Source organism: Coenobita brevimanus, chromosome 71, assembly GCF_032717465.1.
Source record: "Coenobita brevimanus isolate Jiangsu-jjx chromosome 71, ASM3271746v2, whole genome shotgun sequence".
Taxonomy (NCBI): domain Eukaryota; kingdom Metazoa; phylum Arthropoda; class Malacostraca; order Decapoda; family Coenobitidae; genus Coenobita; species Coenobita brevimanus.
In genome coordinates, this window is record NC_137024.1 from 46,669,975 (window position 1) to 46,695,482 (window position 25,508).

The 25,508-nt window shown below is 40.7% G+C and overlaps 1 protein-coding gene across 1 annotated transcript in view; it reads right to left on the minus strand.

Annotated features, from left to right (window-relative positions):
• Positions 1 to 1,341: 1,341 nt before the first annotated feature.
• Positions 1,342 to 25,508, minus strand: part of CarT (Carcinine transporter) — a 30,301-nt gene continuing 6,134 nt past the window's right edge. Inside the window, exons 5-12 of the mRNA XM_080277867.1 lie at positions 25,124 to 25,278; positions 24,741 to 24,909; positions 21,984 to 22,110; positions 21,465 to 21,589; positions 20,710 to 20,924; positions 18,596 to 18,777; positions 6,340 to 6,518; positions 1,342 to 1,576 (exon numbers count right to left, since the gene is read on the minus strand). Coding sequence (XP_080133993.1) covers positions 1,342 to 1,576; positions 6,340 to 6,518; positions 18,596 to 18,777; positions 20,710 to 20,924; positions 21,465 to 21,589; positions 21,984 to 22,110; positions 24,741 to 24,909; positions 25,124 to 25,278 — 1,387 coding nt within the window. The remainder of the gene's footprint in view (positions 1,577 to 6,339; positions 6,519 to 18,595; positions 18,778 to 20,709; positions 20,925 to 21,464; positions 21,590 to 21,983; positions 22,111 to 24,740; positions 24,910 to 25,123; positions 25,279 to 25,508) is intronic.

Sequence of the window (25,508 nt, forward strand, 5' to 3'; positions counted from 1 at the left end):
AATGTTTGGCCAAGCATATTTATATGTGGCTTATCAGCCATCGTCATGTTGTCCATGTATATGTGCAGTCTATAAGGCTTCTAGAAAGAGAAATATTTTGTTCTGTACTAAGCTGCAATATAATTTTTCGAAGATTACAGTTTAGCGGTTGTACTAGAGTAAATCACAGCTATTTAGTTTTTACTGCAAAGTACACATCCACAACAGTTTTTCGCATGAGAAATAGTCCCTGTCAAAGACAAATTAATGTAAAATAGGAAAGGAGGGGACCAGGAAAACTCACTGCACGAGAAAGCCTACTAGCGCTGTCAAATGATTTAAGGAAATGAAAAAATTGGCGCCTTCCACCAACTTACCTGAATTAAAAACTGAGAGTACATTGGCATTGCTATGGTGAATGGCCTTACTGAAGCATCGAGTGACTGGGATATTCATGACACACTGATAAGTTTTTCACAGTATCCTTTCTATCTGATATGTTTGCAGGCCCTCCTCAAACTTTCTTATGGTACATTTTATAGAAGATCAGGTGATGCACAAAAATTAAGTGGTTCATACGAACTAACATCCAGAATTATCTATTAATTATGGATGGACTGTTAAAAGTAAAACTCCATATGGTATCCGTTTCAATATGGCGTCATAGTTAAGAAAAATAAAGCCACGGTGACCTAGTGCACATTTCCTTTCATTCTGAATGTCAATCTTTCTTTCTTTTCATTCTTTCTGTCTGTCCTTCATTCTTTCTGTCTGTCCTTCATACTTTCTGTCTGTCTGTCTCTTTCTTACTTTTTTTAACACTCGACAAAATCACTCTTGTCACTGATTTGTCCTTAGTGCAGGGTTTCACAGTAACCTGGGAATAGGTGTATGGTTTGTGAAGTTAGAATGATTTCCCACTAAAATACAAATGATTTGTGTGATAATTTTACAGTCAAGTTCCGGGGGGAAAATCCCACTCAAAAGCCCTGTATTGTTCACTGACTAGCTAACATGAGCCTATAACTAAGATAACTACACTTTTCCAAAACCTTCCCACCTTAATCTGTATCCGTAACAAACTCACCCTTCTTTCTCTCACCCAATGTGGTGGCGTGATATTCAAACACTGACGCCACCCACCTAAAAAGTTACGTCGTTACATCCAACCAGTGATGCCACTACACCCAGACAAGGACGCCGGTACACCCGGACAGTGACGTCGCTACACCCAGACAGTGACTCCACTACACTCAGACAGTGACCCTGATTCACGAAGACTGTGACGTTGCTACCGTACATCCAAAAAGTGACACTACTACACCAAAACAATGATGCTGCGACGTCCAGGAAGTGGGACTGCTACACCCAAAATGTGAGTTTCATGGCCCCCGACGCGTCCATGATGATGGGTGTGTCCATGACGCTGGTCTGGCGGATGAGGCTGGGCTGTCGACCGAGCCTTCGTAGAGGTGTGGCCTCCCCCATGGCCTCACCATCCCGGCCCACGGTGGATGAATAACGTTGACCCAGCTCCTCCACTGGCACTATTTCCTCTTCATCATCGTTTTCTTCATAATTCTCATCTTTCTTCGTTCTAGAAATGTTAAAATGGCATTGGTAAATAAGTTCAGTGCAATACTTACAACGTTCCTGGATAAGCTATGATACTTTCTAGAGGCGATTATGTTTTATGCCATAAACAAACAGCTATATTTAACATACTGAATCAAGCTTCTTACGTTTTTCGATTAACAAAGCAATATAGCTATTAGTGGGAAAGCGCAATGCAAAGGCAGACTAAAATATTTCTTCTCACACTGCGAGCTCTGACAGCACTCAGATCAATTTTACCTGCCTACCTACCTACCTACATTCATACATACACTGCAGGGCATTGACTTCATCTGTATGGGAGAAAACAACCAATATACTGGTTTATGACTCAGGTGGGGGCAGTGCTTTTAGTCTGCTGCCAATAGGCCCTATCTACAGTAATCTGGTCCTGCTAGGTCGTAGCAGCACTCAAGCCTGCTCTCCACTGTACAGTAAATCTAGGCAAAATTCACATATTATCTGCACTGTGGGTTAACGCGACATATTTTCTCAACGATATTTAATTTTATACCATGCTTGTAAATAATGGCACGATAACTGTTAACTACTGAACACTTGCTTCAAACACACACACACACACACACACACACACACACACATCAACGCGCGCGCGCAGAGTAAGAAGGGAAACCTGTGCATGGAGTTCTACCTAACTGCCCCCAACAATGAATGACGTCTCTGTCTGTCTGTCTGTCTGTCTGTCTCTCTACGGTTCTCCTTTACTTTTCATCCACCGACTATATCTGTTCTTTTCCCAAGATGATTAGCTTTTTTCCCCGTCCATCCCGCAAGTTCCCTCTCGACGGCGTCCTGGTACGGCTCACTGTCGTCCTCAAAACCTCCTTTTAAGTGGCCGCTACATCACAGTGGGTGGCGGGGAGCATTTTTTTTTTTTTTTTTTTTCACGTACACTTAGTCATCTAGTCATACTGGGAACGTCTGACGGCGTGCCTCGAGGAAAGACACAGCAACATCGCACATTCGTCATCCTCCCAAACAAAATAACGTATTATGGTAGGTAAAAATTAAGTTAGGCCTAAGTTTGTTAGCTATAGGCTGGTTTAATGTCAAAACATGGCTTTTCTGATGATTTTATGGTCTGATTAGCCGACTTGTTTCACCTACTCCCAAGCAAAGGTGCGACGCTGCCGAATCATTTCTCGCTGAACTCGCTCCGATGCTGCCAATACGAGTGAATGACTAAATGTACTCGGGAAAAAAAAAAAGAAAAAAAAACGCTGGCGGGGATGCTTCTTCTTAACAATTTGCCGCGAACAATATGGTAATCATGTGTTTTTTTTTTTTTTAATGTGGTTTCGGGAATTTCTTAATAAATGTGCCAAACCGTCTTGTCTCAGTGATATTTACGAGGTATTTAATGGTGAAATCTTCGGTATCCGCCGCGAATATTTTTTCTTTCCTTTTTTGTGGCATTCTTTGATAACCATATGACTAGCAATTTCACGTGACTTGAGAATATAACTAGACTGTACTTAATATTACAAACTGACACGCATAGCTGGAGAGAAGCTATCATTTTCTCTAATACTCATGAAAGCAGTGTTTAAAGTCCCATCTTAATATTTAATACTGACTGAAATAAATCCTCTCTAGCCGTTTTTTTTTTTTTTAGTACCTGCTTTCGCGGAGCCAGAGGGAATTTTGCTTTGCCTGCCGTGTGTGTGTGTGTGTGTGTGTGTGTGTGTGTGTGTGTGTGTGTGTGTGTGTGTGTGTGATCAAAATGACTAAAATTTTTCTGTCCGATTTTAACCAAACTTGGTGAAAATGTTACGGGCTGCCAAGGGAGTAGACCTATTGTTTTTGAGAACAACAGGTCAAAGGTCAAGGTCACAGCGCCAGGTAGAAGTTTGCTTTAGCAAAGTAAACTTTAAAAGTTTCTATACAGTAAAGACTAAACTCAGTGGAAGGGTTGAGGGCAAGGCAAAAAACGAAACGAATTTCACTCTGTGAACAAAGGTGAAAGTCACTGGGCAAAGTCAAGGCTCGATCCGTGTGTGTGTGTGTGTGTGTGTGTGTGTGTGTGTGTGTGTGTGTGTGTGTGTGTGTGTGTGTGTGTGTGTGTGTGTGACCAATAATAACTAAAACACTTCTGAGCAAATTTGGACCAAATTTGGTTGAAGTGTTCATGGTCAACCAAGGGATTGACCAATTATTTTTTAGAACAGTAAGTCAAAGTTCAAGATTACAGGGAAAGCTCAGCTTAAATAATGGTGATCCGATCTGAACCAAACTTTATGGAGGTGTTAAGAGTCAGGATAAAATGAAGCAATTTAATGAGAGAATTCGGTTGAATGTCAAGGTCACAGGGCAAAGTCAAACGTTCAGCTCTTAGACCAATTGGCTTTCGCACTTTCCGAGTGCACTTTGTTGTAGTGTTAATTTTGCTACTATACGCTGAATTTATTTAACTTACACCCTCTAGCCTTGGAATTAATGAAGGTTAAACTAACTCTTACAGTTCGAAAAGTCTCCTCAGAGCCTAATAAAACAGTCTTTTGGCAGGAATAATAGAACATAAAGTACGTCATCCAAGTAAAGTAGCTGCTACTGAGAATGAGATATACCTACATCAAGTAATTTTTTTCCTTTCGTATAAAATGTAATGATAATAACTGAATCTCAATCTCCAAAACATGTAGGCTACTTATAGGGCATTGTAATTGGAACTGAGTGCGCAATGGTGTGGGGAAACATTATTTTGCAATCAGTCTAAAGCAGCGTTTCTTAAGCTGGGGTGCCAGCACCCCAAGGGATGCTGAAATCAATTTTAGGGGTGCTGGAAAATGCTGCATTTTTTTTTTCTTATTGGTTTTGCTTGGTATTGGCATCCTTGATTTTTTTTTTTTTTTTTTTGAGAATGTATAAAATAAACTGTTAGGCAGAACTTCACTTTGCTTTAACTCTGCAGTAGTGTAGCAACTGTAATCCCAGTAACCAGATGTAAAGGGATGCTGGACTGAGACCTTATTACACGGGGGTGCTGAGGTCGGAAAAGGTTAAGAAACGCTGATCTAAAGTATACGATGATGAAAAAATATGTATGACTTTTCTGTGTCGTTGCTGTAATGTGTTATGCAAGCTCATCACTTCTAACTACTTTTGGTGTTCCACAAATTACTCAGTAATTAGGGGCTCTCTTACACCTTAACGCCTTCTGTTTTAATAATGCGGCTGTTACTAATCACAGGTAAAGGAGGGTTTGACAGAGTTCTCCGTCTTTGTCAGCTGTAGGAATGCGTCTAATTACCTGAGTGATTTAGATGTCGAATATGTCGTAATATGGTTCGTTTATTAAAGTGACAATTTCAGCTTTTTTCAATCAAAGTAGATCTCAGTATCCCCCCCCCCTCTCTCTCTCTCATTAAAACCAGCAGCATTTCTGGAAAAAAGCAAATGTTTAAACGGCAAATGATGTTAATAAAACAAATATGAAAACTTAAGGTAATAAAGGAAGCTCATAACCAGGCATTACATACTCGTTCATTCGTACTTCCAGAATGTGCATATATATCACGATGATACAATGATGAGGCACATAACTAAGGCTATTTCATCCTCCATGTTCAAAAATATGCCCCAAGTTAAATAAAAATCGTCAGGAGAGAGCAAGAATAAAATATAACATACATCATCGATTTGAAAAGCTCATTTGTACTAAGAAATTCATGTCGATCCAATACGCCCATTTAACATTACTGTAAATAGTTAAATAAAGATAAAATAAAACTCTCTTCTAACATGACTCGATAAAGTACTCCACTGTATTTTGCATATTATTACAGCTGCTTGCTCTCTTAATTCTTTTCCAGCGACAAATTGCACGCATTCTTCTCTCCCGCTCATTACTGATATTTGTTCGAGCAAACCTTATTTTTTTCATCCTTTTTCCAGTCATTTTTTTTTTCACAGGAACACAATAAATTCTTTAAAGCAGATCCACTTCCCTTAGCCCCCATTACAGTCTAAGTATTAAATCTCCTTTTTATCTCGGCGATTATGTTCAGCATAGAAGACATTTTTCGAAAAGCAAGGGGGTTAGATACAGTCAGTATCACACTCCACGAAATGTCCTTTGCAATTACGGCAAATAGAAGCACCTATCAAATGTCCAATGCCAATACAAATACGGCTCAGTGTGTCCTATTACAACAAAAAAACGGCTAAATATCACCCTCTATGAAGCGTCCTATGCTTATACGGAAAGGACTTAATGTAGGTGCCCTACGCCAACAAGAATACGACTCGATGCAACCAACAACAAAGTGTCCTAACTCAACAAAAATACGGCTCACTATGCCAACCAACAAAGTATCCTACGCCAACAGCAATACTGCTCAATACACCCATCAACAAAGTGTCCTACGCCAGCAGGAATACGGCTTAATACATCCATCAGCAAAGTGTCCTAAGCCAACAGGAATACGGCTCAATATCCCCATCTACAAAGTGTCCCATGCCAACAGGAATACGGCTCGTTATACCCATCAGCTGTGTCCTACGCCAACAGGAATATGGCTAAATATACTCATCAACAGTGTCCTACGCCAACAGGAATACGGCTCAATATACTCATCAACAGAGAATCCTACGCCAACAGGAATACGGCTCCATAACAGGGTCTATGATATGCGTATGCCTCAATAAATAAATAAATAAAAATAATAAAACAGGTCAGGCTGTGCTATGCCAACAAATATACTGCTCAATATCACATCTACTTACTGCTCAGGGACGCAAGCAAGGCAATCCCTCCAGCCGAAGTCCTGTCCAAACGCCTCGCCCTCGGCCATGGTATTGGGTAGCTTCTGCTGTAGAGTCTCCGGTAGTCTGAAGGCCAGGATCCCACCCAGGGCAGACACCACACCCATAATCAGCAGCGGCAACACCAGCATCTCTGTGCCCTGGGAGAGAAATCAGCAATCATTAACTTAAGCTGAATAAAGTTGTCTGGTTGTAACAAGAATAAAAATAATGGCAGCATTACCCTTGTCCGGTAAGGTAGGTCAATCGATACTTTTCCTTTCAGTATGCGCCTTTATGAAACTGAACCTAGTAAGAGTAAAACACCGATATATAAACGTGAAAGTATCAGTAGACGATAAACTTTCAATCCAACGGGTCTTTCCTGGAGTAAATAAAGTCCTCTGATAGTAGCAAGAGAAAGGTGTGTAAAAACGACGGCACTGGCATCTCTGTCTCGTGTGCATGTTTGTTCTGGCTGACAAAGAAGTCAAACCCCTTTCAGCTCAGTTGCTGGCCAGGTGTAGTTAGATTGTAGGGGTGAATTTCACAGCTAAAGTTCACTGACTTTCATGTAACTACCACTTAGTGTTCAAGTTGCGGGAGTGGCCAAATTCCATCAAAGATACTGCAACAATTCCAATACGAGGGATCTTTCCTATAAGCTAAATTATAGTCGTTTGGTGGTAACAAGAGTAACGTACATACAAACAACTTATCAGCATCTTAGTGCCCAGTATGAGGTCAGCTAATATTCTTCCCTAGGACCGTTTTTTTCCTTGATCTGAATTAAACCATTTGCCTGTGGCAGGATCAAAAAATAAATAAAAATAAATAAATAAATGAAATAATTAAATAAAGACGTCATTGTAATGAAGGCGTTAGTACAGACTATTTCTATGACTGTCGGAACGAGGGAAGTCTCTCAAGTTTAATTATTCCCTTCAGTTCGCCGACGTATTTTATATTTGTTTTCCCTCCACCAGACGATTGTATTCAGCCGATGATGTCAACCGACTAATGAACGGGTTAGTTAAGGCTGTATCAAACATCTCCATTTCAGAAAGTCACTCTGCAGCTGAATCGTTTGAAGTTAAGAAGAATAAAACGAAAGCAAACTGTTTGAAGTACAAAAGAGTAAATAAGCCCAATAGGTCATCGCAGTGGAGCAGTTAAGCTATCTGGCTGTAACAGTAATAGAATATATATGAGGTCATAGTGCACAATGGCTTAAAGAAGACTATTCCTATCCCTTTCAGAGAGAGAGAGAGAGAGAGAGAGACGGGGGAGGGGAGAGGAACAAGAAAAACTGGATAAAAACAGAAAGCCACAGACAAAATACGGGAAATATGTATGAATGTGTGTGTATACTATATATATATATATATATATATATATATATATATATATATATATATATATAAGGAAGAAAGGAAGAAGAGGGAGAGAGGAAGGAAAGGAGGAAAGAAAGGAAGCTAATTATGTGACTGTGAATATGTGTAGATCTGCATAAATATTTTCGTAACCTGAGGTCTCCCGTCTCTAGAACTTCTTCCTGAACATTTTCAATACATGACATCTTTTTTTCTTTTATCATCTATTTCAATTATTTACTTATTTGCTTTTGCTGTCTCCAGACGATTTCTTCCCCTTGGAATAGACTTTTCGAACTGGCAGGAGTTAGAAAGAGCTCTTATTTAATCATCTACCACGCGAGGTCTCCCCAGAGCTGAATTAAATTGTCAGGGGAGAGCAAGAATAAATGAATGCAACGTCATCATACAGACGGGCTTAAAGGAGAGAGATCTGTGTATTCTCGTGTGCTAGGGTGTCTGTCTAGCTCCTCTTCCTTAACCTTTTCAGGCCAATGATTTATTTTGCAATTTCGTACCTGTTAGCTGCAGACGACTTTATTTAGTTATGAAGAGATTTTTAGAACAAGAGACGTTAAATATGGCTTTATTAAATTCTTTCAGTACGAGAGATTGTTAATAAGCTGAATAAAGGCAAGAATATAATTTCCATATACAGTCCGTCCTCCCACTATCTTGCACAATACTGAAACCACTACGATGGCTTACTCGTATTTTGTGCTTTATTCCTGCTGTGCTACCAGATTATTTTGATTAAGTTTTGGAAGGACTGCGAAGTGGAGGGGTTAGATACAGCCTTCATCGATTAATACAATACATAGTCCTTCCACAGTAGACTACAATCGTCTGGCGGCAGCAAGAATAAGATACTTCATCAGACTGAAGAGATTAACGCAAGTACTGCAGATCTGAACGAAATTTGACTGATATGCAGGGCAATATTATACCCTTCACTACCATTATATTTACATGATTCGTGGTATCTCTAGACGATTTCATTCATTTTAGGGGAGGCCCTCAGTAGTGAAGGAGTTAACTGACAAGCCTCTTGGCAGACTAAAATGCGATTGGAGAGTGCATGAGTAAATTACAAGAGATGGCATCGTACTGAAATAGTTAATAGTTAATATATCTGTTATGGGTATAGATGATGATGGTGTGTGTGTGTGTGTGTGTGTGTGTGTGTGTGTGTGTGTGTGTGTGTGTGTGTGTGTGTGTGTGTGTGTGTGTGTGTGTGTGTGTGTGTGTGTGTGTCATGAAAGTGATAAAGATAGGACTGATAATAAGAAGGTGAGTTGTATTATGCGCTATGAGAACGACACGGAAGAAAGGATAGATTAAGAGTTATATTTTGTACTCTGGGAATCACAAGGAAGAAAGAACAGATTGTGAGAGAGTACGAGACAATTTGCGTCATGAAAGTGAAAAGGAAGAAGAATCGATCAGGAGAGAGTGAGTTATAATTTACGCTATGAAAGTGACGAGCAAAGAGCCGAGGAGAGAGAGAGAGAGAGAGAGAGAGAGAGAGAGAGAGAGAGGCTGAGGATGGAGTGACGGAGGGAGCGAGGTCGTGTTAGCATGAAGACCTCTGCTTTAATCTGCTTCTAATGATGGCTTACTCCCTTCTCACAGATCTTAGACAGAGATGTTCCTCTTCCTGCTGATCTGGGAGGCTGGAGGCGTGAGAAGAGGATGTAGCTGTATCGATACGTATTTCCCCTTCATTCTCCTATGTAAAACGAGATGAGATGAGAGGAGAGGAGAGGAAAGGAGCGAAGGGAGTAGGAAACGAGAGGGAGCGAGAGGCAAGATATCGGTATGTCGATTCTTACAGTACAGATTTTCCATTGTGAAAGGCTAGGAGATGAGATGAGCAGAGACAAGCAGAGATGAAAGGAAAAGGGAGGAAGGGACAAGTTTGTGTATCGATGCGTATGCACTTTTTTTTTTCCCCCCCTCTGAGTGCGATGAGGAAAGGAGAGGAGAATAAAAGGGGTACTAGGAGAAGGAGAATGTCTGTGGATTGATATGTATTTCCCATTTACTTTCTCGGACATCCATGTAACGATAAGCATTTGTTCTTTGTTTTTCCTTATGTTCTCCTTCCATCCTGATGAGAAGAGGACGTCTGTGTACCGATAAGAATTTACTTTGCATTTCCTTTATTGATATAGAGGAGGAGGAGGAGAAGGAGGAGGAGGAGGAGGAGGAGGAGAGGAGAGGAGAGGAGAGGAGAGGAGAGGAGAGGAGAGGAGAGGAGAGGAGAGGTAGAGGAAGACAGGGAAGGGACGTTGGCGTACCGATATGTATTTTTCCCACCGATTTTCCTTAGTGAGAAGAAAGGCGTCGGTGTATCGCTACGCATCCCCCCCTTGGTACCCCTTTGTATCTCCTCCTTTCACCGTCCAAGACTAATGCCTCCGCTCACCCCCGCCCGACCCGCATTAGCACCCTAGATATCGAAATGAAATGAATAACTATCCCGTCCTGAATGGAGGAGCAAATGGTGGGTAAGTAAAAGCGTGATGAATCGTGAGGAGAGAGAGAGAGAGAGAGAGAGAGAGAGAGAGAGAGAGAGACGGGTGGGGGGAAGTGGGCAGGAGCGCTGAAGGGAACTTTACACATCGGGGCAAGAATTAGGTCAGCCAGAGCCTCGAGAAAATAAGAAAATAATAAGGATCCGCGAAGAAGGTCGATGAGGTTCACACAGAAGGTAGTAGAGGGGACAGAGAGGGAGGGGGAGAGAGAAAGGTAGGAAGAAAGGAAAGGAAAGGAAAGGAATAAAGGAAACGACTCCGGGAAGGGGAGGAAACATGGTGAGCGGAAGAGCGGGAAGGGGACATGAGGAATGGAAAAGAGGGGAGGAGAGATAAGGAGCGAGAGAAGAGAAGGCTTGATATGAGAGAGAGAGAGAGAGAGAGAGAGAGAGAGAGAGAGAGAGAGAGAGAGAGAGTGGAGGCGAGAGGAGAGAACACAGCTGGGAGACGAGAGAAGATGAAAGTTGGGGAGGAGGGGGGAAAATAGGGGAGGAAAAGTGGGAGGGATGGAGGGATGAGAAGAGAAGGGGAGAGAGAGAGAGAGAGATGGGGGAAAGGGCATTCGGTATCCTCCGCACTACCGTATTTACAAGACTAAAAATTTCCCTCTCGAGACGGGAAAGATGTAGGCAGGGCAGTATTTTACCCCTGATGCAAATGGCCTTAACATAGCTCCACGGAACTTGTTGCGGGGAAAAATAATGTTGAGAAGGTATTGTGCCTTTCAAACAACTCCTCAAATTTATTCCACTGAAGTTCTCGGCGCATAAAAATACTGACTCGGGGCAAAAATAAGTACTTCGTTATATTTCTCCGCCCTCACCGTTTTTCTCGGGTAGATTGGGTGTATAATGATCCAACCACTGTAAGGCTTTATGGGGGCGTGTACGCTGATTTGACAAGTTTAGTAAAGCCAGTTGAAAGAGAGACCTTAACTCCTTTCGTACGATGACGCATTTTCTGTTTTCTTTCTTCTCTTCTTCCTTCTTATTCAGCCGAGGAAAAACTTTAGGAACTGGATGTAATGGAGAAAATCGAGGCGGCATACGATAGCGAGATCAGTAACTGTATCTCTCCATCTTACAACCCTGATTAACAGACTTAGGTATTCCCTTCTCTACAAGACCTCTTCCCAAAGTTGAATAATTGAGTACTAGAGTTGCCCCAATCATGAGAGGGTAAGGCGAAGCAGTATTAACACTCCCAAGCTCCACTACTTACTCACAGCTTTGTGAAAGTCGCCTGGCTTAGTTGGAATATAATTCAAGAAAAGAAGCAAACATGAGCGGACTAACTCAGAAGGACCACTCGTACCAAGAGCTCTTCAGCAGTGACTTGGTCATTCAAATAAAAAAGTAAATAAAGAAATAAACATATAAGTATATGAATGTATAAATAAATGAATAAATAAAATAGATGAAACAATAATGCCAGTTTCGTAATCAATAACATTTATTTCTCTTTAACACTCATCCCACTTCACAAACCAAAAAATGTTCGCTTTAGAACGCTAACTTTCCCTACCCCCCAAAAACTTATTTATCTATCTGTCTATTGCCAGACGCCATAATACTGTAAGGGGTGGCCATTTGACTTTGAGTTATTTGCTTTACGGGGAGGGGCACTAACCCTCCACCAACCCACTTGTTGACACGTAGGGAGCACGTATGATTTGGTTATATGGTTACCACCCAGCGTTGTAAATGGTTTCTTGGCTTGCAGGAAATCATTTGGCTTGTCACTCAATATAAAGCCACCTGTAAAGGAAAGAAAAGGAATAAGAAGTGACAGGAATGATGGGAGAAATAGGAAGAGAGGACGGCAGGCACAGAAAAAGAATAATAAAGGCTAAGGAAGAAGTAGGAGGCACTACATCAAGTGAGTGGATGATGGTCGCCACCACCTACCACTACTTATACTTTAAGAAAAAAAAAAAAACACTACCTGTGAAGGAATATACGTTCCTCTCCATGAATATGAAAAAAAATTCCAGTTTACGAAAAAATTCTATATTACGAAAAGGAAACATTCATTAATATTTTTTAATAAGTCACTAATCTATTCAGGCCAAACGAAACAATTCCACTTAATAAACCAGTAACACATTAATCTCACTCTGCAGCTAAATAATAAATAAGTTAATAAAAATGATAAATACATACCACAAAAGCCATCCCAGTTCAAGAACCGCCTACATAACATTCATCGCACTTTGCGAACTATGAAGCAACCTTTTCATTTTGCAATCCTAAAAATGATACAGCCCACTTGACGAACCGAAAGCGTTCATTTCACCACACACACACACACACACACACACACACACACACACACACACACACACACAGTCATCGTACTTCACGAACGAAATAATACTTATTCCATTTAGGCCAAAAAAATATACATCCCCTTTTTAGATGCAAGAACATCTCTGGGGCTTTTCGGATGGGAGGTGGTTTACTCCCGTAGACTTTTCCGATTTTATAAAGCCACACAACACCAAGTCAGATCACGCTTCCACGCCACACCATATACAGGGCACTAATTGAAGAGCCCTAAAGCTTCTGCATCTAGTACTTTTGTTCTTGTTCTGAATAATAATTTCACGAAAAAAATAAATCATCATTCGAACGCTTACATTAAAAAAAAAAAACTCCAATAAAAAAGATAAAAAAACGTGTATCATCCCACTTTTACGCATTTGCGAGGAGGGTGGGGGGAGGAGGACTGAGAGAATGGCTGGTGCGCGAGAGAGAAGGAGAACTTGTGCGACAACTTGCCTTTGTATCTCTTCCCTAATGGAGCGACTGTACACAATACTTCAAAGGCAGCATTTCCTCTTGTTTTCCGGGGCATACAAAGCCTTTGACTCCAGCATCGGGAACCTTTTGAAACGAGAGAGAGTAGGAATGCACAGTGCAACGATGATTAAAAACGGAAAAAGTCCAAAATATATGTAGAAAATAAAAACAGCAAACATGGAGTGAGCACTCTCCAAGGACACGCTTCACTACATCATGACGAAATGCGAATTGTTTTGCTAGGGATGCAGAACAGAATTTTATCTTTATTAAAAACCTGGGTGTCGTCTTTTCGTCGTGGGAAGAAACTGGTGCAGAGCGGTGTTTTAGTAATTCATTATGCCATAATGCAGGCTTAGTGGAAGACAGAACAGTACTAACAAAAAATCATCATCATCATCATCATCATTACAGTGAGACATTTCAGTACAACGTAATGACACATACATATCATCATCATCGTCGTCGTCATCATTACAAGCTTCAGCACACCATTATGACATACCCAATTTAGTGTGGAACTCTACACAATAATAATAATTAAAAAATATATATAATAATCATCTATATCATTACAAACTGTCCAGTTTGGAAAATCGAATTGCACATACTCGAAAAAATTGCACGCTTTCGAAGAAGCGACAGTGATTGGAAAAGCAGTACAATAATAATAATTAAAAAAAAAAAAAAGTTATTCAAAATGTAACATATTCTAAAATATAAGTGACTCGAAACGTTGCACCCTGTCGACAGAATAACATACTCGATAAACAAGCACGTATCAAAATACACTCAACTGAGGAACAACAGACTTCAAAAGCAACACGTAAAAAAAAAAAAAAAAAAAAAAAAAAAGCACATGCTGTAAAACAGCCCTGGCTTGAAAAATATATAAGTAAATCTATGTATCATGTCCACGCCAACACAGAATTCATTCTAGCACTTTACCAAGATATACAAGTTGTTGCTGATGTTGTTGTTGGTGTTGTTGCCAATGCTGTTGTTACTGTGGCCCCACGCTCATCTTAACGTGAATCCGGTGGACTGCAGCGTCAAGTTTTCCTTCCATAACCCACCATCCTCCTTTCGGAGAATAGAGAAGTAACTAAGGGATGTCTGTATAAACAGACAGTTAGCCAGTGTGGTCATACTGATGCTATCACATGAAGGCGTCCCTCTCTGTCACCAAGGCATACAAGTACAGAGTGTAATTAATGTACAGTCCCATACTGAAGTACCGTCATGCAAGAGGTCGATCGATGAGCAGTGAATGATAGTATTGTTTTTCAACCCTTTCAATCCGGTGTTTTATTCCTGTATATTCTTTGTACTTTCAGACGATTATATCATACTTAGAAAAGGCTTCTTGCACTGAAAAAGTTAATAAAGATTATATCGATTCCCACCAGTTCTAAAAGTCTATCCTAAGGTAAATAAAATTGTCTATAGAGAGCAAGACCAAAACAGACTATACGTCATCAAACTGAAAAGTTAGTATGTTTATACATATGGTGATTTTTTAAAAAGCAATGTAAATTCCACTTTATTCTTTAGGGCAACAAAGATGTACACTGAAAAAAAATTAATGGAGAGTATCCATAAACGAAGCCACAGTTGCTCAGTAGGATCAGGTCCATCTGGCGATTTGCGTGTGCTCAGAATCTAGGAATAGAAACCCAGACATTAATGTGTGCTGTATCCTTCCTCGTCCTTGCAGATGGTCACCTATCCGGTTTCTGACATACGCAGACATACCCGATACAATGCTTCGACCTTCATATGCATTACTCTCGTTGCTTTTTTATGTATTAATGTAAATAGGCAGTTTGGTGCAGTTAACAAAACATATACTGAAAAGTAATTGGGATTTCATTATTGTCTCCTCGTTCTTTGGGAGAGTAAGTGTCAAAACAGTGTTTAAGTTAAACCAGAATGTTTTCATTCTTTCGTGAAGCAGAGGTGAGGAAACATGTTCCTCCCGCAGGCGTCAAACTGCCACCTCACCACCTTACCCAACCTCTCCCTAACCCATCCCACCCTACCCAACTCTACCTTGCCAGCCACACCCACCGCACCCAACCGTGCCTGAATACCTCATCCTACCACACGCCACACGACTCCACCCTGCCTGCTCCACCCCCCCAACCCCCCCATCTGTCCCACCCAACCTAACGCGCTTACTAATTCCATCCACCCTGCCGTATGCATAAACATTCTTGAACTTACACGAATGGTTGCTTAAACATTAATTTTCACCCATGTAACCACAAAACTCTTCATGACAAAACTATGCTCAAAATTAAAGTGAAAAAAACGACCAAACATACCGACATCTGATAACCATTCACATAAAATTAGACGTGTTTATCGTAGGAATTGGATTAGTATTAGTAACTCGAGGTTCGAAGTTACAGAATGTCTTAATAATTTCGCATGATAAACAAGCCTTCCTAGCAGGTTACCGTTCTCAGAAATCGGTTTGTATATCTTATTTTCCGTCTTGTTTATTTTTTACTATAGTTTGCTTGTGAACCGCTTTGTAACCGTGTGAATGAAGATAAAAGGAACAAAAAATCATAAACACAACTTTTGCTCAAGAAACTTTATAAATACACTCCAAGTCCTCACGAAAAAAACAATTTTCTCCGCCGTTACTAGCACCCGCCTTGGCAGAGAAGAAAAAGAAAAAGAAATAAAATACAGGTAGAGAAAAGAAAGAAAAACAGAAAACAGACTATGATAGGAAAAGAAAAAATATATATATGCGTGCAGTTCTTATTCAGCTTTCATGCTCATTGCGTTCGTGTGGACCATGTGAGGAGCACACACACACACACACACACACACACACACACACACACACACACACATATATATATATATATATATATATATATATATATATATATATATATATATATATATGTGTGTGTGTGTGTGTGTGTGTGTGTAGGGGGGCAGAACCTAAATTAACAAGGTCGAAGTGGCGGCCATCATCCGCTCACTTGACGTTGTGCTGCCTCCTTCTTTCTTCCCCTTTCTCGCTGTAATGTGTCTGCCCTCCCCTCTTCCTGTTTCTCCCTTTCCTTCCTGCCACTTTTTATTACTACTTCTTTCTACTTCACGTGGCTCTACACTGAGTGACAAGCCTAATCGTTTCATGTAACACAGGAAACCATTCACAACGCTGGGTGGTAAACATATCCAAATTGCGGAGTGAAATGATGCCTCCTGGGTGGAGGGACGCAAATGCGGCGTTTACCCAGGAACCAAGTCTCCACATTTTACTCCGCGCCTCGCTGTGGAGAGGATCAAGGGAACATCGAGTCACAGTACGGAATGACCCTGCAGGGTCTGTTGCTTGCCTGTGGTTGATAAGTCTGCTCGGCCAGGTAGTTAGAGGAAAATAAAAAACAACAACCTTAATTAACGGAAGCAACGACGATGCGGAGAGAACTAAAAATCCGTCCAATATTAATTAAGCACTTTTCCCAGCGTGTGGCGTCCACGGTGAGTGCTTGTGTTTCACCAGACGTGGTGCCTGACAAACACACTTCCCTCCACAATTTCCACACATTTTAAGTTGCCCACAATATTATTATTATTATTATTATTATTATTATTATTATTTCTACTACTACTAACATTACTACCAGCAGCAGCAGCAGTATATTATTATTATTATTATTATTATTATTATTATTATTATTATTATTATTATTATTATTACTGATGTACTGTACATACGTGTATTCCCAGTGACATTATCATCATGATCATCATCACTGCTCTCAGTACGATTTCGTCTTTGTTTGTTTCTTGCTTCCTCTAAACGATTCACTTCAACTCTGGTGAAACCCTTGATATTAATAGTCAGATACAATTTGCATTACTCCCTTCATTGTAATGACGCCTTTCGTTAGTTAATGGGTTCATTCATTGTTATTGCCTGTGTTTGTAGCAAGAAATTATATGTCAGCACAGGCCGGAAGGTTAGCATGACATTTGCCACATGAGGCTCTTAAATCCCACTGTAACAACTGGTCATTCCGCTGTACTTAAGTCTATACCTGTTATCACCATTGTAATTCATTCCGGTTAATGCCCGACTATCATATTAAGACAAGAGCATAGAGATGAGCAATAAATAAATAAATAAATTAATTAATTAATAATAAACTGCCTCTTTCAGCGATCTGACCGACAATTAAAAACATGTATTTATTCATCATAGCACTGCATGATTCTATACAGCTAATAAAAATACTATCGCCGCTAAAAGGTCGACCTCCATTCGTTCAAAGACGCCTTTCTCCAGTAAAATTTTTTGTTGCTACCAGACAATTTCATTCGGCCCCGAATAACTCCCTGGCTGTGAATGACTTGGTGATGGATATGTCTGATCCCTCCAGTCAGACATATCCTAAGCTTAATAAACCCATCTGGTGGTAGCAAGAACACACACACACACACACACACACACACACACACACACACACACACACACACACACACACACACACACACACACACGAAAGACATCTTCATACTGGTGGGATAATACTCTATATCTATTTATATCTCGGCCAAGAAAACCTATGTTTTTTATTTCGGTTCACACTAAAAAAAATTTATGTAGCTCACTGAAACAACACAGCCAAAGGAATATCCCCTTCACTCTGACGACGTATATCTGAAATTTTTTTCTAGCTTCCGTCAGATGATAATTTCAACTTGGAAGACAATTCTCTGTACTAGGGTATTGAAGGCTAACGTTAACTCCTGTTTGCAAACTATCTCCAAAGCTGGATAAAAACGTTTGGTGGTTGCAAGAATGAAATGAAAATGACGTTATCAGGGTGAGGGGATCATACTTTTTCACCCTAACTTGGCCCAGATTTTCATTCATTGTTGCCAATTTCGCGTTGCGTAGTGGCAGAAAAAGACGATACCATGACTCTACATCCTTTTTGTAAGTCTTTTTAGTGACTAGCATCATACTCTAGTGCTAATCTACTGCTACAACACAGCACTGAAAACTGAGAGGCGGAAGTTTTAGGCCAGGATAAAGTAAAAAAGCAGTATAAATGTGTAATGACATGTCTTGTGGTCGGAAAGGATGATCGAAGTGACAGGATACGAACTTCACAGCAATTTACCTCAACCTTGATTAGCCTACTGCAGGCTGGAGTTGCCCTCCTGCAGCACACCACCCTCCTTTAGGGATTTCCTTGCGTACCCGTCACTTCCACTCCCCCCCCCCCACATCCCCCTCATGGCCATAACTTGGTCTAGATTTTCTTTCTTTTGCAGCTTATTTCACATATAGCTCAGTGGCAGAAAAAGACATTACTAAGGCCCTTCACCCTTTCCATAGCACTTCGTGATTAACGTCATATTTTCAAGTTTATCCATTGCTACAAGTCAGCACTCAAGATGAAGATACTGCAGTTTTAGGCCAAGTTAGAGTGAAAATGGTATAACATCCTCTACCAAGCTACTTAATAGATAACCGAAGGACACCCACCAAGTAGTTAATAAAGGGGATGATAACGAGACCGAGGCCACCGACGTAGGCCGAGAACCCAATGCCGACGCCCCTCACCTCGGTGGGGTACTGCTCTGCAGCGAAGGGGTAGATGATGAGGAAGGCCGCTGACTCTGCAAACTTGGCCACCAAGTACAGTACTAGGGTGGCCATGGATGCATCTGGTGGAAGGATGGGGAAAGTGTGTTGGTTTGTCTGTTTTTAATATAGTTTACATGACAAGGTACTGTGGCATACGAGTATCTGTGTGCCTCTACATCACTGTGTATCTGCACTTATCTGTCTAATATATAGCTACCTTCCTATCATGCTATCTATCTTTCCACGTAACAGCAGGATAAGGTGGTCGCTGGAGAACATGTTCGTAGGAACAGGGAAGATGCAGTAGTGGGTTTGTTTTTAGCACTTAAGGTAAATGCTGTCAACCAAGCAATATCATACATGCGTTTGGAAGGATCACTCTCCCTGCTTTATAGCTTTACAAGTGACCGCGAATCGAATAAGTCAGCTGTACCTCTGTCTGTCGGCTTATCTATAAATCTGTATTTACTTACAGGACAAGGGTGGGGATTGAAGCACCTATGAGGAGGAAAACGAAAGGCTTGGGGTGAATTAGTGTTAAGATAGTATGCCAAATGTTAAGCAACAGTGTACCTGCATTTAGATGTCTGTCTGAAAGTGTAGCTACAGTACGTCTGTCTACCTGTCCGTCTGTCTATCCTTCTGCTTGTCTTTCTACCTGCATGATACAAATTTTCCCTCAAGAACATGGGAGGCGGAGTAGGTTGAGAAAACGGATTGGTAAGTGTACTTCTGTCGGAATCCGGAAATATTACAGACAGACTACACAGCCTATAACGCATATGCTGGACATATACCTAACTTATTCTCTCTCTCTCTCTCTCCCTCTCTCTCTCTCTATATACGTACTTGCCTTGCCTGCCTGCCTCCCTATCTACCTATCTATCTTCTCATTTATCTAATCATTAAGGCACCTCGAGGATGGGGAGATGTGGCCAAGATGAGGTACTGAATCTGTTTGGAGGTGATAAGGCCATTGCTCTCTATTTTGCTCTGTTTCTCTTATATCAGTGTTTCTGCTTGTCTCTCTCTCTCTTTTTATCTATCTATCCATCTGTGCACCTGCCTGACTATCAGTCTGTCCATAAGTGTACTTCACCGTTGACCGATCAGTCTTCATTCATTTTAACTAGGTAGTCTATTTATTTGCCAACCTACCCACCAATTTACCTATCTGTCTATCTATCCATCTTTTCATCTATCTATCTACAGTATAATCTACCAATCAATCTATCTATTTGTCTGTCTGTTTGTCCGTCTATCTATCTATATGTTTGTCTGTCTGTCTGTTCTATCTGTCCGTCTGTCTGCCAATGAGAACAGCGAAGTAAGAATGGTATAAGGGACATCGTGTGAGAAACATTAATGGAGAAACCTGGCATGACTGACAGAGGGGAATAAAAATGTGGTAAACAGAGACGAAGTTAAAAGACAGTAATTACAATGAGAAAACTGAAACTGGGAAAAAAAAAAACATACAATGAGAAAACGTAAAAAAAAAAAAAAAAACTGGTGAACAACGGAAACAAGTGTAAGCTCTGTAAAGAAGGAATTATTATGGAAAACTAAATCAGGCCCCAACAAAAGTAAAGACACGAAAATGAAGGAATAAATATAAATATCAAGCTATTACAATACCATAAGTTGCAATGACCATTATCATTGCAACTTAAAGCAGCCTGGTTTTAGTCGTACACAAACATCCTTGTTTATAACTGTTACAGAAAAAGAAGGCTGTAAATAATGGGACAGCAAATGTTAGCAGAAACCTTTAATAATCACCTCCATGTTATATCCCTTCAAGATATTGGGGGTAGATGCAAAGCTACAGTAATCCACATCATTTGGTGGTAGATGACCTGTAGATGATCAGCCTACGATTCTTGATGGCATTACATATTCGAAAAATCTCGTCACTTGTTTTTAGACTGGAAAAGTTCTGCAATCCTTATTTCCATTTCGTCTGTACTGATGCAGGAAGAATAAGAACTGTTAGGTTATTGACTGCTAACCTTCAGGCATTAGGACGGTGCAGATAGAAAAGATACCTCCCACGATCATTCCGATACCCAGGATCCAGCGGCGTCCCCAGCGATCCATGACTACCCAGCAGAGGAGGTAGGAGGGTACCTCGACCGCGCAGGAGAGGAAGAACGAGAGGTATTCGTTGTCCCCCATGGCAGGACCGTAATAGCTAAGTCCCACATACACGGTCTCGTTGGCGAACCTTCACAGAAAACAATGTCTACAATGGGTAACTAAAATATTTTATTAAATTCGCCAGTTTTCTCCAGTAATTTGCACTTACACTGTGCTGCGTACTGCATTTGCACAGCACCAAACACAATCGATTATAATGGGGAAACAGATGAAACCCTCAGCCGTATTACAAGAATATGATATCACTAGACCTAAAAATGATAAAACTGAACAATTGTGTAGTATTTCTGTATTGTTATTTGCTACTATTGCCATCCTCTCATAAACTGCATGCATATCTTTACATGGTGCAGAGGTAAGCTATTCATCACCCATCCCTAGAGGGTAAAGAGAACTGCTATAAATAGGAAGGTTACATTCCACTTTATAAGAAATTACCTCACTACCCAGCCATGGAAATAAGAGTACTATACCCACTGTTTTAATTATTCCCAAGTGTGTCAGCAACATACGCAATTATAAGAAACTTGAACAACTTCACAAAATCACAATTGAAAAAAAAAATGCATGAAACAGGTACACTGACTGCCACGAAGCTGAAACTCACCAGACGACTGTGATGAGTATGGCTTTGAGTCTCATGTTGGGGGTGTGGCACATGCTGAAGAAGCCTGAGCTGGTGTGCTTTTGTGCTGAGCTGACACTGAGCGCCTGTTGTGCCAGCATGCGGTCCTATATAAAAAAATAAACACGTAGGTTATTAATGGAAAAATAATATTGTAACTTTTCCCCTTTGAAAGTTTCTACAGCAATTTTATTTAACCTTCAGCATACTTATTATCCATTGACGTTTCAAAGTCACTAAAAGGCAGTCTCAGATATTGCATTTTTGCTACACCACGCATCCATGCTATATTACTGTATTTAGCTGAGGGAAACTGCCTCTAAATGGTTAAACAAATGCAATAGCAATACATAACTTCGCTGACATTTTTATATATAGTCACTTTTAAATTTCCTGGGTTCTTAAGAAATTTTCTTCATTTTACACGCTATATATACAGAAACGTAGTATCAAACGTGTGACTCTGCTATAAACCCGACGGCGCATGTACAGAACGCTGACCTGGAGTTTCTGCATGAACGACTCTGGCAGATGCGTCTTGTTGACCTCTGCCATCTTGTTGAGGATGATGCGTGCCTCCTGCAACCGACCCTGGGACAGCAGCCACCGGGGAGACTCTGGAAGCACCCTGAGGGGATTAGTCATTTTAAGGATATATAGAGAAGGAAAAAGTAAGATGATGATGGTAAAATTTCTTCAACGTCACTGGAATGAGATGATCTGCAGTATCGACAAGAACGGTCATGTTTGTGGATGACTATCAGGAAACATTCTGGCATTGATTTTTAAAACACAATTAGTTTTTTGCAGACACAAAACACCTTAGCAAAATTAATTCGTCAATACACTCTCACTTACCATTTATTTATTTTTATATCATTCCCTAAGTTGACAACAAATCCAGGTAGTGTCGACAATGAGGCCTCCAAGTCTCTCAGTTACCTCACACTACTACTTCACTCCCCCCCCCCTTCAGCACTTATCTCTATCCTTCAAGTATTCCTCTATTCCATCATTCCACCTCGTTCAGGGTCTTTCTCTCTACATATCAAGAGACCGAAAGATATTTTACCTTTTATTAAACATGCCACGCCACAAAATGAGTATCAGACAGCAGAAAAAAAAAGTTTCAGGGGAGTACGGCAGTAATTTCTAGAGCTCAGTTTTTATTTATTTGTTTTTGTGTCGTATTAATTCACTGGGGCTATCTGTTCTCTCAGTCACTCTTAGAAGCACAGTATCCTTAATTTATCTCTGCCCTAGGACGTAGCTAACCCAACTTCCTTTCTGAAAGTTGGTTCCCCTTATAGGCTACGTTCCCATTTTCTGATTCTCCTCGCTTATCCTTCCACCCACACTTCTCATTTTCTCCTTTTCCTCTTGTTCTTTTTTCACTCTCCTTATTTCTCTCCCCAGTACCATCCCACCTATGTGTTTGCTGTTTCACCTTTCTCCTTCAGCTAATTCTCACCAGTCTCTTATCCTACTTTCTTCTCTCCCAGATCCTCCCTCTTCTAGTCTAAATATGTCTCTTGTTACATTCCACTCCCCACCTTACATTACAAGAGCCTACAACACCTACACCCGCACCTGAAGCACTGGGTAGGGGCGAGTTACCTCTCCACAGACAGTAAAAGTGTTCAGGGCCTGCGGATCAGTTACCCTTCAAGATCTGTAAAGCATACCTTAATCATGTATAGTTGAGCTACCTGCCCATTTTGGAGGTGTGCAGTGCGACCTTTACAGTACATATCTACATGCATACATACTTATATGCATACGTACATACATACATATATACATACATGTTAAAAATGCATACATATATGCATACATAAAATACATAATATATACATTTAAACATACATACATACTACATACTGCATGCATACATACATACTCTCCACTAGGTATCCTCCCCTTTCTGTCTTCCTTTATCTTCTGTCTCATACCCTACCCCTATTCTGTCTCTTCAATCTTCCGTCTCACCTCTTTATCTCTCAGATCTTTCCTTTCTAACTTTTTCTTCAAACTCCCATTACACAGGGCACACAACACCCGTCCAGCTGCACACTCTCCCCTCTTTTATATCCATCTTTTTAACCCTAGATAGGAAATGTGGGGTCTCAGAGACCCCAGTCCCCGAAATTTAATTTTAAAAAATATGAGCATAAGGTCTACAGATCTGTCCGTCTCATTACCTTCCTGCCTAGTGATGCTGTTTATGGGGATGATGGGGTCATAGCTGTAACTGGCTCTGATTTTGCTCTATAGAGCCATTGGGGTATGTTAGACCCCAGATTACCTATAATGTAACCTCAGTCGAGCCCTCTTGTGATTTTTTTATTTCAATTTGCTGTCTTTCTCATTTTGTATACAGAAGGTCCCAACATCGGTCTACTGCAGACCACCCAAGGAATCATGATATTACTTTTCAATTTTGCAAGATTTAATTTTTAAATTTTTATACCTAAAATTTTACCATTTTTGTATAAACTTTAAAAAAAATATATATTTTTTCGATTAAACTTTATTTTTTCTGGCCCTATTTACAGATAAGGGGTTGAATTATTTGTGTATTGAAGCATTTTGAAATATCTCAAACGGAAGTATTTTTTTTTTTTTTCCGTGGGGTCTGTCAGACCCCACGTTACCTAATATAGTAACAAAATCAAGATTACCTTACAAGGGTTAAAGCAGGAATTTGTGGGTACTCTCAGTCTTTCATGTACACAAAGGGTCGACCCCTGAACTGTCTTCCTCAGCCGTCTCTTTCCGTCTGCTTATGATCTCCATTCTTTAAATGCGATGTGTCCGCGCATCTCGAAATGAACAGACCTTGATTTTTTTTTTGGCTCAAGTTTCGTTAGAAGAGACATGATTTGAGAGCTTTCACTCTGTTTTTTTCTTTCTTGTATAAAAATACGCCACTTGAAAAAAAAAAAAAAAAAAAAAAACCGCCATCTACAGTATATGACGAGAGTGAAGAATGGTAGAGATGTTTCGCAAGCTGACCAAGTTCCTCTCAATATTTCCATCTCCCAGTCTCGCGCCCTTCTTCCATCCCTTTTATCCTCCCCCTTTCCCCCTCTTTTTCCATGTACTCACCACCAGTATACGACAAATGTGAAGAATGACGGTGATACTGCAAGGCACAGATGGACCCAGTTCTTACAAAATTTCCCTCTCTCAGTCCCCCACCTCTCTCCATCCCTCCCTTCTGTCTCTCCATCACTATCTCTTTCCCTCCCTACTCACCACCAATATACAACCAGAATGAAGAAGGGCAGTGACGTTGCCAGGCATAGATAGACCCAGTTCCTGATGAGGTAAGCCACGCCCGCCAGCAGCAGCATCCCGCCCACGTAGAACAGGCACGTCATCACAGTCACGAAGCTGCGGTAACTCGGACCCACCAACTCCAGGGCTAAAAAAAAAAAAAAAAAAATACATAGCTGGGTAACTTTCATAAATATGTATTCATAAACGCATCCTGTCTAAACCACACACACACACACACACACACACACACACACACACACACACACACACACACACACACAGCTTGTTACACTAAATCACATTATTATACAACAGAAATACTCGTAATAAACTGAAGGACACCGGATTTGAGAACTCACAGATGATGAAAGGTATCTGGTATATTGCGGGTACGGTGAGGCCAACCAGGAAACGACAGAAGGTCCAGGTCCAGAAGTCAGGTGCGAAGGCGGTGACGAGGCCGAATACCTGCTCGATACCCAGGCACACCAGGAACGACACGCGACGACCGAACCTGGACAGGGGAGGTGGAGTGCAATCGTTGTCATCATCCTCATGCTTACTGATATTGTTATTTACATCTACACTCTACACCTACCTACACCTTCAACTTCATCTTAATCATCACTGTCGTCATCCTCATGGTTACTAATCATCATCATCGTCGTTGTTATTCTCATGGTTACTAGTATCGTCGACTATACCTACAGTCCACAAATACACTTTCATATCCATCTTGATTAT